The 16,073-nt window shown below is 40.7% G+C and overlaps 1 protein-coding gene across 1 annotated transcript in view; it reads left to right on the top strand.

The window, feature by feature from the left end:
* OSM (oncostatin M) overlaps positions 1 to 14,222 on the top strand; it is a 33,790-nt gene extending 19,568 nt beyond the window's left edge. Inside the window, exon 5 of the mRNA XM_078665999.1 lies at positions 12,367 to 14,222. Coding sequence (XP_078522125.1) covers positions 12,367 to 12,801 — 435 coding nt within the window. The 3' untranslated portion in view covers positions 12,802 to 14,222. The remainder of the gene's footprint in view (positions 1 to 12,366) is intronic.
* The last annotated feature ends 1,851 nt before the right edge of the window (positions 14,223 to 16,073 follow it).

Here is a 16,073-nt window from a genome sequence, read left to right as displayed (position 1 = left end):
ACCTCTGTAATGTCAGAACCAGCACACTGTGTGTTCTGTGTCACAGGTTAGATGCTGGTACAAAAGGGGATGGTGCCGGACAGAGCATCTGAACCAATCAAACACTCACACCCAGTCAACAAATCTGGGTTGAATCCATCACCGTTCTTTAGCCCACTCTGCCACCCCGGTTCAGACATGGCCATATGCAAATCAGTCTGACCCTGTGCCTCATGGGAACAGTCCAGCCCGAACTGCCAAGCCATGCCTTCCATGGACCGGAAACAAGCTTCCGAGGACCAGTTTCTGGCATTTCAGCCGTCTTCAGCCCGGCTTGCTTGAATCCAGTGGCAAAGTGAGCAAGGGACTCACGTCTGAGCATACCCTGCCAACTTATGGCAAACAAAGTGGTACAAAAGGAGGTGGTGATGGACGGAGCATCTGAACCAATCAAACACTCACACCCAGTCAACAGATCTGGGTTTAATCTATCACCGTTCTTTAGCCCACTCTGCCACCCCAGTTCAGACATGGCCATATGCAAATCAGTCTGACCCTGTGCCTCATGGGAACAGTCCAGCCCGAATTGACAGCCATGCCTTCCATGGACCGGAAACAAGCTTAGATGCTATCAGTTCTTGCTGCCTCCACTGTCTCCCTTAGACTGGAGCCTATTATTCTTAAGTGGCTGCTCTGAATCAGGACACATTTTGTTTTCAGTATCTCCTCAATTAAAGTTACTCAATGTAGTACATTTGAATCTTTTGCGCCCATACCTGCGTTTTTATCCAGATAGGATTTCCCTTTTCTTTTGTAACAGTGCTAACAAACGTGCTCAAGCACTATAAGCGGATGGCCCTAGTGTGTGCCAAACCACATAGACCCTATCCTCGCTGTTGCACTTTCTTTTCATCATCATCATTTCATCTTTATTCAGCTGCGAGCAATCATAAAAGTACACAAAAAATAAAAACAGTATGATACAAGTTAAAAAATGCATTAGTTAAATTTACATGAAAAGGATCAAGCTCCTATTACAGAATCAATTAGTTGGCCGAAAGGGGGCATAAGCAACAATTTGAAAAGCCTCCATTCTGAAACATGGGCTTGAGTGATGTGACCAAATTATCTTGGAAAAACACTGACTCCTGCGATCAGACTTCTTTTCACTTCCTGCTTGCAGAACATATTCACTCAATCACCGAGCAGTGGAAAGGGCAACAGTCCTTATGAAGAACGGGAGAGGTAGAAGAAGTAAGAATTACCTTGGCAACTAACAAGTACCTACTCCTACAATCTAGCCTGCCCATTTTACTCATAGAAAGATTTTCAAGCATGAAACCGTCTGGGGTGGCCTCAAGATCCAGAATAGATATAGCATAGATTTTTTAAAAATTTAAATGAGGAAATTAAGAAACCGTTTGACTCATGGGAATAATGACTGAGGTTCTTGTGCAAAGGGATAACTGATCCTGTGGGCTGAGAGAAAAAGCAACATTGCAGAATTCACTTTTAATGTCTTTGAGACCACAGACTTAAATATCATGGGCCTCATTTATGAGAAATACACATCGCTGCGTGAAAGCAGCGATGCGTCACTTCTCAGTCAGGATTGATGCGTCATATTTATAATATGACGCATCATGTCGCAAGGATTTACAGATACGGCAGTATTTCTGACGTATCTGTAGGCGCAAAAGTGACGCATTGCTGGAGTGTGCCACAAAAGTGACGCTACTCAAGCAATGTGTACTTTCACATGGGCAAGACCCATGTTGTTAGTGCCTGCGTCAGTCTTACGCCTGCCATGAAGCGGGCGTAAGATTTTGACGCATTAGCAGCCAAGAAATATCACAGTGAAATCTTATAGAATTCACTGCGTCACTTCCATGACCCTTTCTTGCGTCAAAACGCCCCTCCTTGCATACATTATACCTGGCGCCGGGGTGTACAAAGTGACGCATCTACCTAGATGCGTCACTTTGTAAATATGGCGCAACAAGGCGTATTTTTTACGCCACTGGTGCGTCACAAAACGTGACCCCCGGCGGCGTAAAAGTGACGCACAGCCTCATAAATGAGGCCCCATGTGTACTAATAAATTTCAAAACTATATCCCCATCCAAGATGGCAAGAGGGACTGAAAATGTTATTTTGCAAAAAATATTCCAAGTGGCTTGGTTAATTGCAAAATGCGCGGTAACTCATGTTATCGCACATGACAGAAGTGGGAGTTCGGAGGCTTACGAGGCTTACGCCGCACCCCCACATCTACAAAGAAAAGTAAGGAAATGCACTAAGCACACGCCTACCAATAGGCCGGATTCAAAAGCATGCAAACTCTCTGTAAGACATTTGTGAAGCTCCCCGAGAAGAAGAGGTAGTTATCTCAAAGCGCGTTGGCAAAAGAAGCTAAATTCCGGTCCGAAATGTGGGTTTGCCAGTAAGAAATAAACCGCAGAGTTTTACAGCAACCATCGAGTGCGTCCAGGAATACTGTAAGCCTTTGATGGAGAATATATGTATATATATATATATATATATTCACTGAAAAAACCATAGGTTTTACACACGTTATAGTTAGGAAGTAGCATTTAAAAAACCTATGAAATTCACTGAAAAAACCATAGGTTTTACACACGTTATAGTTAGGAAGTAGCATTTACAAAACCTATGAAATTCACTGAAAAAACCATAGGTTTGACACCAGTTATAGTTAGCTGGAAATTTTACTGATATAAAACCAATGAAATTCCACGTTATAGTTAGTTGGACTCACTATAACTTGCGCGTGTAATGCACTGCTGATGACGTCACATATTACATCACTCATGACATCACTGATGACACCATCCAGTGAATGTGTGTCTTTCTGAAAAATAAATATGTGTTACATATGTATATATTATTGAATATCTTAGTGAATACATATATTACTGAGTAATGCTTAAATTTTTAAATATATGTATTAGTGTTTCACTTTGTGTATAAGTGGCTCCATGGGTTGATGAGTAGATACATGTGTATGTATATAGGTTATTAGATGTTTGTCTTAGTATCAGTATGAGTGTTTGCATGGTTTGGTGGGGGTATTACTTAGTACATAGATGCAAGAATGACTGAGTCTCTGTTTGTATGTGTTTTGAAGACAGCATATGTGCAGGACTGTATGTGTGGATGAGTGTGTATATGTCTGTGTTAGTGAGTGAATGACTCTCTTATTAGTGTCTTTATCAGTAACTACATATGTTTTAATGTAGTATATGTGAATATTGATGTATATAAGTGAGTATATGTGAGAGTGAGGTATTGTAAGAGTTCCTGTTTAAATTAGTATGTGTTTCTATAAGTGATTTTTTAAGAGAGTAAGTATGTGTAAGTTTCCTTAGAAGTAAAGTGGTAGTGTGTGTATAGCTGTTTATGCAAATAAATGGATGTTCAATAGTTTATTTGCATGTGTGAGTATGTGTGTGAATAAGTTTTGGATGACTGTCGGTGTGTAACAGGATGTGTAGGTGTATCACTACATATGATTAGTGAATATATGTATGAGTGACTATATAGAACTGTTGGTGAATTAGTGCATGTGTATATAGATGGTGGAATTATTGAATTGGTTGTTGTAACTGGTATGGGTATCTCCATTTTTTTGAAAACTTTAGTTTCTATTATTGAATATGCGTTTCAAGGGTTAGATTACAGTTAAAGGAGGTCTGTCACTGTGTCACAAGGATGGTGTCATCAGTGATGTCATGAGTGATGTAATATGTGACGTCATCAGCAGTGCATTACACGCGCAAGTTATAGTGAGTCCAACTAACTATAACGTTGAATTTCATTGGTTTTATATCAGTAAAATTTCCAGCTAACTATAACTGGTGTCAAACCTATGGTTTTTTCAGTGAATTTCATAGGTTTTGTAAATGCTACTTCCTAACTATAACGTGTGTAAAACCTATGGTTTTTTCAGTGAATTTCATAGGTTTTTTAAATGCTACTTCCTAACTATAACGTGTGTAAAACCTATGGTTTTTTTCAGTGAATTTCAAAGGTTTTTTAAATGCTAATTCCTAACTATAACGTGTGTAAAACCTATGGTTTTTTCAGTGAATTTCATTGGTTTTTAAAATGCTAATTCAGAAATATCTCGTGTATACAACCTATACTTTTGTCAATAAAGTTCTGGCAATATTTTTTTCGGAAACAAGCCGTTTTCTTCACTGTTCAGGTTGCATAGAGACTCCTTGTAAAGCGATACAGAATTAGAAAGTCTGTACCTTGCCTTTTTTTCAATGCATTAAAATTTGTCTGTAAATAAAAATAGCCTTTCTAAACTTTCGTGCGCGACCCGGTGTGCGCACTCTCGGCAACAGTTCTCAATAAAATGAATAGCGCATTTCCAGGCTTTCGTGCGCGACCGTGTGCGCGCACCCACCTACATATTTCGCGAAAACTTTGCAATCTGAACTTATTGAATTTCTTCATAGACCCATCAAAGAACTTATACTACGTCAAAGACACTAAACCTAGGCTTCTTTTTTATTATTATGAAAATTTTCATTAAATGGAGCCGAATGTCTTTTTAAACTTTCGTGTGTGACCGAATGTACACACCTTGCTATTTTCAAAAAAATATATAAAAGGTTTTATACTTTAACAATTGTATGCTTGAATCAAGCTCAAAAGATATATTAAATCCGGATATGTTTGAATTTACTCCTTTTCACGTTTTGAAACTTCGTTGAATTAGACCGCTACTTCCAAATGGCGTACGTGACTAGATACTATCACCGCGTACACGTCCTGAGACGCGCATGTGAAGTCATGTGACTTGAAAACAACACTTCCAATTGGTTCTTAGTAGTTTCTATGCTGCGTCAATACCTACGCCTGCTTCAAGCACATGCACAGTTTTGAAACAGCATGGGCCTGAAGGGAAACGACCACTACAACGAGGCCGTTTCAACGAAAACTTTAACCACGCATGCATTACAACGCATGCGTGGTTACAACGACAGCCTTTACCACGCATACTTTTACTACGAGGTACGTAGTAAAGGCATGTATGGTAAAGGGTACATATAAAAAAGGGGGGTTTGGGGGGGGGCTTCCTCACCCAAAAAAAACCACTCACCATTAGACGTGATGTGCAGGCAATCGACATCTGAGAGGAAGGAAAAGGCCGTTTTTTTTTTACTAATGATGTCACCACACTAAAATACGTGGAAAAAGATAGGCGTGTAAATAGCATTCCGTTGTAACGCATGCGTGGTAAAGGCATGCGTTACAACGGAGTTCGTTGAAAAAACATACAACCCTTACCGTTTATTAGAGGTAGATCGTCCGACTCCACCGGAGGACACCCCTAATAAAAAAGACATATATATAAAATGCGGACTAGCCGCTGTATCGTACTAGCAAACTTTAACTTAAAAATCGTTAGAGAAAACAAAAAGAATAGAGCAAAATCAGTAGGCCACTGATAGGATCTCTTTTTGACCTCGCTAAAATAGAAACATTAGGAACAACCCCTCATGAGAAATATGAAACTAGTGAGAGAAACCGAGCTCGACGCCATGATGGCTGCAACATAGCTCGGCGCCGCCGCCCACCCCGCCCAAAATAACGACAAACCCTATGCAAATATTATAAATAAATACAACACACCAGCAAAGTAACAGAGTAAAACGTTTTATTAAATAACTATTTACATGCCAGCCTGCTGCAACATGAAAACAACACTTCCAAAATGATCGACTACCTTTAAGAAGAAAAAAAGAATCTTTCATCTGGCAATTTTTCACTTATCCTGAAGATCAAAAGAAAGTAAATGCACCAAAAGTAACCTGCACGATATGTGACTCGTTTCTCTCAAGAGGAAATCCAACAAAAAAGATTCCTTTTCCATACATACCATGGTGCGGCATGTCAAACAAGTGCACCCTGTGCAATTTGCAGAGGCATCGACAAAAGCCCTGGCCACGCTATTACCATTAGAGGTGGCCAGCACATTTTCTGATCGACGACCTGTATCTCCATCGAGTGCACAGAAGGACTTGAGATATTTAACTATATATGGTCTATAACCTATGGTTTTTTCAGTGAATTTGCTCCACCGCCCACCCCGCCCAAAATAACGAGAAACCCTATGCAAATATTATAAATATATACAACACACCAACAAAGTAACATGGTAAAACGTTTAATTAAAGAACTATTTACATGGCAGCCTGCTGCAACATCTCCGCCAGGAGACGGCGTGGGGTGCACTGGAAGGGAGAGGCGGCGCGAACGAGGTTCCCCCACCTCCCCAGGTGGAGGTTTCTCAGCTACACCCCAGCGCTTCACTGATCTCCTTGTCCTCAGTCAAGCATCAATAGTAAGATTTTCATAGGTGAGTGTAGGTTCATAGATTGCCATCCACAGACTAAAAGCCTGGAGTGGCAGTGAAAAAACCATAACTAGGTAAGAAGGAACGCAGAGGCTGTAGAAAGGACTCTGCATATGCTTGGTCCCTGAGATGCTTCGATGTCACAGCCTTCCACAAATGTCATAAGTCCTGGATGTTGGGTGCCATAGTTGAGGGTTTGACCTAAAGACACGTCCTGCGGTGCCCTGGTCCAACCATCACATATACCTGCGCCAGGAGACGGCGTGGGGTGCACTGGAAGGGAGAGGCGGCGCGAACGAGCCTCCCCCACCTCCCCAGGTGGAGGTTTCTCAGCTACACCCCTAAAGACACGTCCTGCGGTGCCCTGGTCCAACCATCACATATACCTGCGCCAGGAGACAGCGTGGGGTGCACTGGAAGGGAGAGGCGGCGCGAACGAACCTCCCCCACCTCCCCAGGTGGAGGTTTCTCAGCTGCACCCCAGCACTTCACTCGACATAGGCGGCCGGCTCCCGGGGTCCGGCGGAACTTTTAGCCTTTTGGTGACTTTTCCATTCTGGACCTTGTCCCACAATCCGTTTGACCTGAAGACACGTCCTGCGGTGCCCTGGTCCAACCATCACATATACCTGCACCAGGAGACGGCGTGGGGTGCACTGGAAGGGAGAGGCGGCGCGAACGAGCCTCCCCCACCTCCCCAGGTGGAGGTTTCTCAGCTGCACCCCAGCGCTTCACTCGACAAGCTGAGCTGCGCCCGATCCTGCGGCACATTCCCTCGCTCGGCCAGATCAATTACGCCTGCTCTTGCTATTACAGCGTCTCACCCGCCATCCGGCTGAATTGCACCCACTCTTGCGGTACAGCGACAGGCGGCTGCCACGGAGCTCAGGAAATGGCGGTCGGCTCCACAGACTTGGGCCTGGCCTGCAAGGATGGCTCTGGACAACCCTGGAACGCGAACGCTTCACTGCTACGGCATGGGCCCCATTCCCAAAAGCGTCCAATCAGCCTTGAAGATTCTACAAGAGTCACCGGGGCCCCCGACTCCCGCAGAGTTCCGGTGGGAAGCTTCTGCCATGATTGCTCGCAGAATGGCCACGACGTAGCCACGGGGTGCTCTCATGCTAACGCCAGCTTCAGTCTGAAACATCCAGAAACACTGTAGACTACCAATTCAATCAGTTCCGGTGGAGCCCCAACGACGTATCGCGTTGTTGCATAATGCGTCATATGACACGCCGCGTTAGCGCACCCGGAAGTCCTCCGGTGCGCGAGGCGCGAAGCACAGCTTCCCGGAAGCAATCCGGGGCGCGGCGCGGAGCGCGTAACGGAAGCATAACAGGTCATGTGACTTGTTAATAAAGCTTTTCATTGGTTTAGAAATATTTTTATGAGCATATTTGACTATTTTATGAAAGACACTACACATAACCTGTTTTTCAAGTTATGTTTAATTTTAAATGAAACGGTTTACATTTTCACTTTTTATTTCCAATAAATTCTAAAAATAAATGTTTATAGTTCCATAGGCTGAAGCACGTCAGCTTCCCACCCTATGTCATACAATTCTGACAAATCGGCATCCTCATCATGTTCTTCATCATCCTCAGGATTTAAATCATCTAAGGGATCCACTTCCACTGACGTTTCAATGACAAGTTCAACGATAAGATCGAGATCAACGGATTGCTCATTATCACTCATGGTTAATGTTGTCGTTATCTTTAAAGAAAGAGAACAACAATGAGATGTTGCAGAGTAAGAGACAAATCTCAGAGACTATAATAGTAAACAGGACTCATCTCTTTTTAACCTTGGATAAGCCTCACCAACTCTGTGTCCCCTGCTCATACTTAAATGTAAAGGGGCAGATTTATGTTAACTGGCGCATCCCCAGAGTTGCACCAGTTAATGTGCACCGCTGCTCTGCCACCCATGGTGTGCCGCATTTACAATGTGGAGCACCATTGAGCAAAAACAACACAGATGCGTCACGCATCTGTGCCGCAAAAGCAGCACATTGCAGGAATCACGTCGTAAGCGCGACATGTCTACTGCAATGCACAGGGGCAAGCCACACATTGCATGGTGCATCACTCCTTATGCCTGTTTCAAACAGGCGTAAGGATTTGATTCAGCAATGCCATAAAGCTGACTCAGTGAAATTTTCTAAATTTCACCGTGTTAGTTTTACAGGGCTTTCATGCAAATTAATGCATACCTTGCAACAAAACACCCATATGAAAACTGACGCAGGTTTCATGTGGCACAGGACTTTACAGCATGACACATCTGCCTAGATGCATCAAGTTGTAAATATGTCGCCACATAGCAAATCTTTTGCACCGCCACTTCTGTGAATTTACAAAAAACTAAATAATTTAATGGGAAGATTGGTGCTGCATCCCAGTGACAAACCTTTACATGGCTGGTTTTATTTTGCTGTTCGAGGCTCCTACTCCTGCAAGGGCCAGTCTGGAAACCAAAAGCAGCCCTAGAAAATGTTTTCAGACCAGTCCCCATACGGTGCATACCAAGTGCAATGAGTGAGCCTGACCACTACAGAGGGTGCTTTGGAATGCTCTCCCCCAAAGGTTTTTGGGAAACAATGGTGCAGTCTACAACACAGTTATCATTACAGATTGAATTTTATTAGCTTTCAAAGAATAGTAAATGAAGACCTTATTATGCACAAGGATACGACAATCTGGGAAGAAAAATAAGTTACTTACAAAAGCAGTAAGTAACCCACTGACCTATGCATATAATTTTTTTTAAATTAAATACATGGTACATATTCTTTGCAGTAACCCTCTGTGCTACATTAGATAAGTTGAAGTTGCCACTGGACAAAACTCTCCTCTCTCCAGCAGGTACATTAATCACTGGTGTTATCGTGACACTTTTATTGTTGCTCCAAAACTGATAATTCTGCAAGGAACTTTGAAGTGCTTTTAAAACTGCTGCCTGCGGACCCCCTGAGAATGGGTCAAGGACCCCTGGGGGTCCGCGGACCACAGTTTGGGAAACACTGGTCTAACCACTAGCATTTTCATGTATCGTTCCTAAACTGAAAAGCCAGAGACCTTCATCCATTTATTAACATATAATGAGCCTTATTTATGTTAAAAGTAACGCACCGGTGGCACAAGGCATTCATAAATCTGCCCCAATATACTTCCTCATAAGAGTGTATAATTAATTTTGCTAAACCATATTCATTTTTCATCAACTATACCGTTTGTATTTTATGTACTAGTGGCTATACCGATTACTTTGTTTTTTACAATGTCTGCACTCGTATTAGATAAGAAACTTGCCTTGAAAACAGTGCATTTCTGAATAAACATTTCAAATATACACGTTCTCTCTTTTAATCCATAATCTCAACTAAAATGATTGTATATTGAAACAGTATTCATGAGTTCCACGTAACTTCAGCTGTACTAACTTAATATTTTCAGTAAATTTATATATATTTGTTTATATATATATTTTTTTTATTGAGTTATATATATATATATAAAAATATATATATAATATATAATATAAAAACCATATAATATTTCTTTTGTCGACCTGATTTACTCATACTAGAACCCACAGGCCTATAACAGCCCGTGAACCCTTTCTTTTACAGTACATGACAAAACAAACAGTTACAGACTTACCTTTACCAATGCTTTGTACGATGTACAACAGTGACAGTCACAAAATAGATATTCGTTTGACGGAAGTCTCAATTATGCTGCTATCACTGCAACCAAAATTCAATGGCACAGATATCCAGTCAATACAGACTCATATATGTCTCTTCAGCCAATCATATTTCCTCCCGCAAAATTTTGTATTCAAATTCACATTTCAGTTGGTTGTCCCTCACAATATTTTCAATGTCACATAAAAGTCACCCATCACCCACTGCCATCTCTGGCTGTTTCCATGGTAACACCTCATTCTGCACCTGGCTGAAGGCACAGGTCAAAAGTTCATATCTCAACGTTCTACAGCAAACTAACAACACTGTTTTCCCTCCAGAAACACCTGCCTATCCACAGCTCTGTTACATGTTATTTTTTTCACACCCAATACTACTTTTTCTTTTACATAACATTAACATGCAACATAGTCTTCAATCTTCACGTATTAGAATCAACCAATCATCTTTTGTTTTTCAACCACACCAAGCCTCATCCATTTTTTTTATCCTGAATTTCAGCTTCTAACTGCCATTCCACTTCCACAACCCATCGGAGCACGACTGCATCTGCCTTGAAAATGAAGGTTTGGCTTTTAGGACACAGCTATATTCACTGGAGTGGAAAATATGCAGCAAGCAGACGAATTTCCAAACTTGATTTACCAAATGTGCAGATAACGTGGATTGGGCAAAGAGGATTAAGATGTCACCAATTAATACCATTGGTGAAAACTTTTATGCATCTCCCAGAACCAGACCTTATAATTGTGCACTGTGGTGGGAACGATCTAGGCAGATTGACTGGGGTAGGTCTGGAAATGCTTCTAAAAGACACCTTTAGACAATTGATGACACTTTTTCCTCGAACTGCCTTGGTATATTCCAATATATGCCAAAGACAGAAATGGAATTGGTCCAATCAACATTGTGCACAAATTGAGAAAGCAAGGAGACATGTTAATAAATCTGTTTCTGCTTTCCTCAGAGATTATAGCATGGGTTCTATTTACCACAACAACTTGCGTTACCACATGCAAGACATCTATAGGACAGATGGTGTTCATTTCACGGATGAGGGAAACAGTATCTTCCTCTGCAACATCAGACTCTGCATCGGTACTTACTTATAAATGCAGAAACAACTCAATAAACACAAGGGCTCTTTTCAGAGCCACCTTATATCAAAGCACTCAAACTTCTGATTTATCTCCATTTTCACACTCTTGTAAATAGGTGTGCGCGCACCCCGCAATTTAAAAAAAAAATATATATATATATTTTCGCCTTTAAGGACCTTACTGCACACCCTGAGAAAACTTACGCAGCAAAACAACCTCTACCTTCTCCCCTTTCCATGTTCCAACGCTTTGAAATGACAATATATTTACTCGCAGTGACAAAATGGCGGTCAACACTTCCTGATTTCCTTCGAATCGAACGTTAACAGACGTCACGCAGCAAAAAAAAAATTCCGCTCGCGCGCAGCCGCTTGAGTGCGCGCACCCGTCCGCGCTTATAGATATATAATTGACTTTAACTTTCATTTTCTCAGCAACTACTGAATGGATTTACACCATTCCACAAAAAGCGTAATCTGCGAGCCGGACTCTACAGTTTTGCCAAATTTCTTATAAATCCATTCAGCCGTTCGACCTGTAGCCGTGTCTAAACGTCCCATGGAAAATAACATGGAGAAAACACGTTTTGGGACCCCCCTTTTATCTCAGCCCCCACTTCACCAATCCCCCCCAAATTTTCAGGGAAGGAGCGCAGTGGACCAAGCCATCTTCTTTGAGAAATTCGCAAAGATTCATCCACCAGGGCCAAAGTTAATCCAAATAGAATGTTGACGATTTCCTATGGAAACTAGGTCCTAACTATAACTACCTACTGGCGACCGCCAGTAGGTAATATATATATATATATATATATATATATACATATATTCTCCATCATATATATACATATATTCTCCATCATATATATATATATATATATATATATATATATATATTGGCCACTGATCCAGGAATTGGTGTTTATTATGGCAGAAAAAGTGCATCTACACTTACCTAGATAAACTTACATTCATTATATTTTAGCAGTGATATTCTGGCTCAGAAATGTTGTAATATGTTTATTTGTTATTGTCATCAATGCTCTCACACACCATCTGCTGTGCATTAATGTCACTGTAATACTATACTCTTCCCTTCAAATTTTATGCAAAAAAAATCAACAACATGTTTCCTTTGCCTGATTTAATTAATTTTCGATTCCCTTTTCCTACTCTTAGGTGTCTGAACAAGGGCTGAAGAGGAATCTGAAACTTTGTGATGCATTAGCAGAGTGGTTCCCTCAGGAGGATATACCTAGTCTGACAGAGATAAAGATGCTCCAATTGATTTATTGGACTTTGGAGACAATGGAAAAGGCCATCACCTGCATCATAGGGCAGCAGAAAGCTCTGAATCCAAACAGTTCTTTGATTCATTCTCTGACCTCTGTTGAGCACAGTACACAAGGGCTCCTGTCCAACATTTACTGTGTCCTGTACATCCTGCGTAAAGTGCCACCTTCTTTCAGCCCCACCGATATGCCAACCCCGTACGATATCTTTGAACAGAAGGTCCAGGGGTGCAGAGTTCTGAAAACATATGTGAAGTTCATCAGTGAGGTGTCCACAGGGCTGACAAAACTAATCCAGCATGGCTGCTGGCGGCATAGATAGGATAGGTCGAATGTGAATTTTTGGACTGCTTACTCCGCACACCAATCATCCTCTATCCGAGAACTTCCAAGATCCAGCTGCAAAAGTAGCTTGTGAGACTTAGGTTATTGTTTAGTTCGTTTAGAGTGTGGAGTACCTCTGATGAGTTTACTAAGTCCAGGTTTCTTCATGCTCTCAATTGGATAACCAGCCGTTTATTCCTCTAGGTATTAGAGAGTCCTGGTTCATTAGGTGGAGCAGGGGACACCAGCCCAGGATTCATAGATTGAACTGCATTTCATGATAAGTGTAAATTCCTGTGTATCGGATAGATGCTGAAAATCCAGAGTGGACAAATTGGCCACCAAACGTGTGCTAAAATGGTATTCTGTATTCCCTGTTTGACTCTAACTAGGCTTCAATAAGGAGGTTCACTGGTGAGCATCAAAAGCTAAAGGACTGGTAGCCCCCTAGGCCTTTTAAAGTCATCAAACTATAGAAAAGGAGGAAGACTATAGAGTGGTTCCTTGGAGGATTCAACAGACATACTCAAAGTGTAACTCAACTACCCTATGCATTAAGAAATTAAATGACCTCAGTCCAGAAAAATGTCTGCAACTAAATTTGAGGTTGTCCTCGAGGAAAAATGTTCAGGTGGAAGTCCCCAGGTATCACATGAAGATATTTAATACTCAGGTGAAAGTAATTGTGTTGACGTAATAGCTAAGGACTTTAAGATGTCAATAATATTTATGTTTACATAGAATTTCCCATTTTGCAGCACAGTGGCAGGTACTAACATAACTGAGCTGAAGTATGCTTGTTTTGTTAGCCTCATAAGAGCCACGTCAGCCAACTTGATGTTGAAACTTGTAACCTGGTAGTTCTAGATAGAGGCCATCCCTGAGTGCTTAACTTGATCCTCTGTATCTCCCAGGAAGATTGCCATAGTGAAAGGTCTCTGACCTAACCTGAAATGTCACTCCTTGATCTAAATTCAGTCTGTGTTCACTGATGCTTATCTCAAGCAGGAGTTTAATAACTGAAGTCCACTTAAATGCATTCATCACCTCCATTTGACTCTTCTGGAGCATTGATTTGATGAAAAATATCCAAGGCATTCCATGGTGACCTTGTACGGTACTAGGATACTGAACACAGGTGTATGTATTCTTGTGTTTTTGGAAATTGTGGATAACGTAAGTGTTTATTACAAAGAGACTCCCCTCTAAGGAGCACAGTCAGATGCTGTCTGTCCTTGCAGCAGATCCCCCTGCTTACACTGCCTTATGCAGAAGATGACTTCTGGTATCTAGAAGTTACTATTCTCTACATGATGCACTCATGAGGGGCCTTGGCTTAGAAAGGTCAGCTTCCCAATGGTGCTTTAGAGTTATGCTGGAAATCAGCCTTTTTCCAGCAAGGGGCGACAGCTAACTCCATGCCGGTTGCTTTATAAACTGGAATAATATATATATATATATATATATATATATATATATATATATATATATATATATATATATATATTTTTTTTCTCATTAATATATTTAGTTTTATATATACGTATATATATTATCCAACAATTGAACAAGTACACAGCACTCTCCTTGGCTTAAACAAGATTCTTAATTTTAGACCATTTCTCTCCTCCTCCAACGTGTTTCAAACATCAAGTTCTTGTTCACGGTACTACCATGAACAACAACTTGATGTTCGAAATGCGTAGGAGGAGGAGAGGAATGGTCTAAAATAAAGAATCCTGTTTACGTCAAGGAGAGTGCTGTGTACTTGTTTAAACGTTAGATAATATTTTGCGCGAATTGATTGGCCCTTTCTCGCCACGAGCACCAGCTGGATTGCGCTCCCCCGTAAAGGACTGTGTTGTTGATATATACATATATATATATATATATATATATATATATATATATGTATATATATATATATATATATATATATATATATATATATATATATATATATATATATATATAAGTTTACGCTCCAAGACGCTTGCAGGAACCAAAAGGAGAAAAACGGACTGTGTGTGTGTGTGTACTGCTAGGGTATATTTATATAATTCCATAAATATATGTATGTATTTATTTACAGAGTGTATGTATGTATTTAATGAGCTGGGTTAGCTCATATGAGAACCAGCATAATTTAAAGCTTCGGACAGATGCTAATAACCTCATTTAGATTCTGGTGCACAAATGGGCACAAAACCACCCAGAGAGCAGATATCTGCTGTGTGTTTGCAGCCTATTTATTCACAGGGTAAACAATGTGTAACAAGCCGCGTAAACGCTATTTGATAGGGTTTAGCTATCATTAGTGCAGAAGCACTGGACCAGGGGTGTAAGTGGCCTCCTTCACCTCAGTTATGGCTATCGTTTAATACCTAACAAGAGGGCAGAGGAATCCATTTTCTATGCTTCAATTCAGGGCCATGGGACCTTTGCTGTTACAAAGTTATTCCTCATTATTTATATGTTAATTCAATATTTTCATACTTTTACACTTGCTTTTTAAGGCCAGCCAAAACCAGGATGAACCAGGGCGAGTATAATTTATGCCTAGCTTGTGATCGCAGGCAATGTAAAAACCCACACAAATGTTATTTTGCATCCGTTTTTTTTATTACTACTAGTGCCTATGTTACGCAGTAAGGATGAACAACTGTGAAAAGCTAGAGCTAAATTAGTCAGTGGGGCTCAGAGGGGGAAGGGGATAAGGCACAGATGGTGAACCTGGTAGCCTCTCTCTATCTACAATTATGTATTTTTTCTGTGTATGTGTAATACAGAACGTTGCCATAACAAATATAATTTTGAGGTTGCAATATTGAAAAAAAATACCAATGAAGCTATATTTGTTCTTTATTGCTAAGTTTTAAAAGGCATATGATTTTTTTTTAATGTGTATGGTAAGATTAACTAAAAAGGTGGGGATCACTATTACATTAAGTACTTGTGTAGCGGCCAAGCTGTTTGAGCGAATCTCTTGCCTTGCTTTTCTCCTCTATTTATTCTAAATATTATAATTATTATTTTGTAGTAAGTTTTTATGGTATGTACCTCTAATAATGTACCGTGCAAAGAATCAACTCTGGCCAAGTGCCTGGTCCACCATCCATGCTTAGAGGCAATGATAGTCAGTCATCCAAAAGCAAAAACCTCTATTTGTTCTTGATTGCACGATTTAGATTTTGCAAGAATTCAATAAATGACTTGAAAACGTGTCTCTGGTTGTTATTTGGGTGCCTCATTTAGTAATTTTTAGGCCTC

Source organism: Lissotriton helveticus, chromosome 11 (assembly GCF_964261635.1).
Source record: "Lissotriton helveticus chromosome 11, aLisHel1.1, whole genome shotgun sequence".
Lineage (NCBI taxonomy): Eukaryota > Metazoa > Chordata > Amphibia > Caudata > Salamandridae > Lissotriton > Lissotriton helveticus.
Note: the sequence above shows the minus strand (reverse complement) of the source record. Positions and strands in the feature narration are given on the sequence as shown.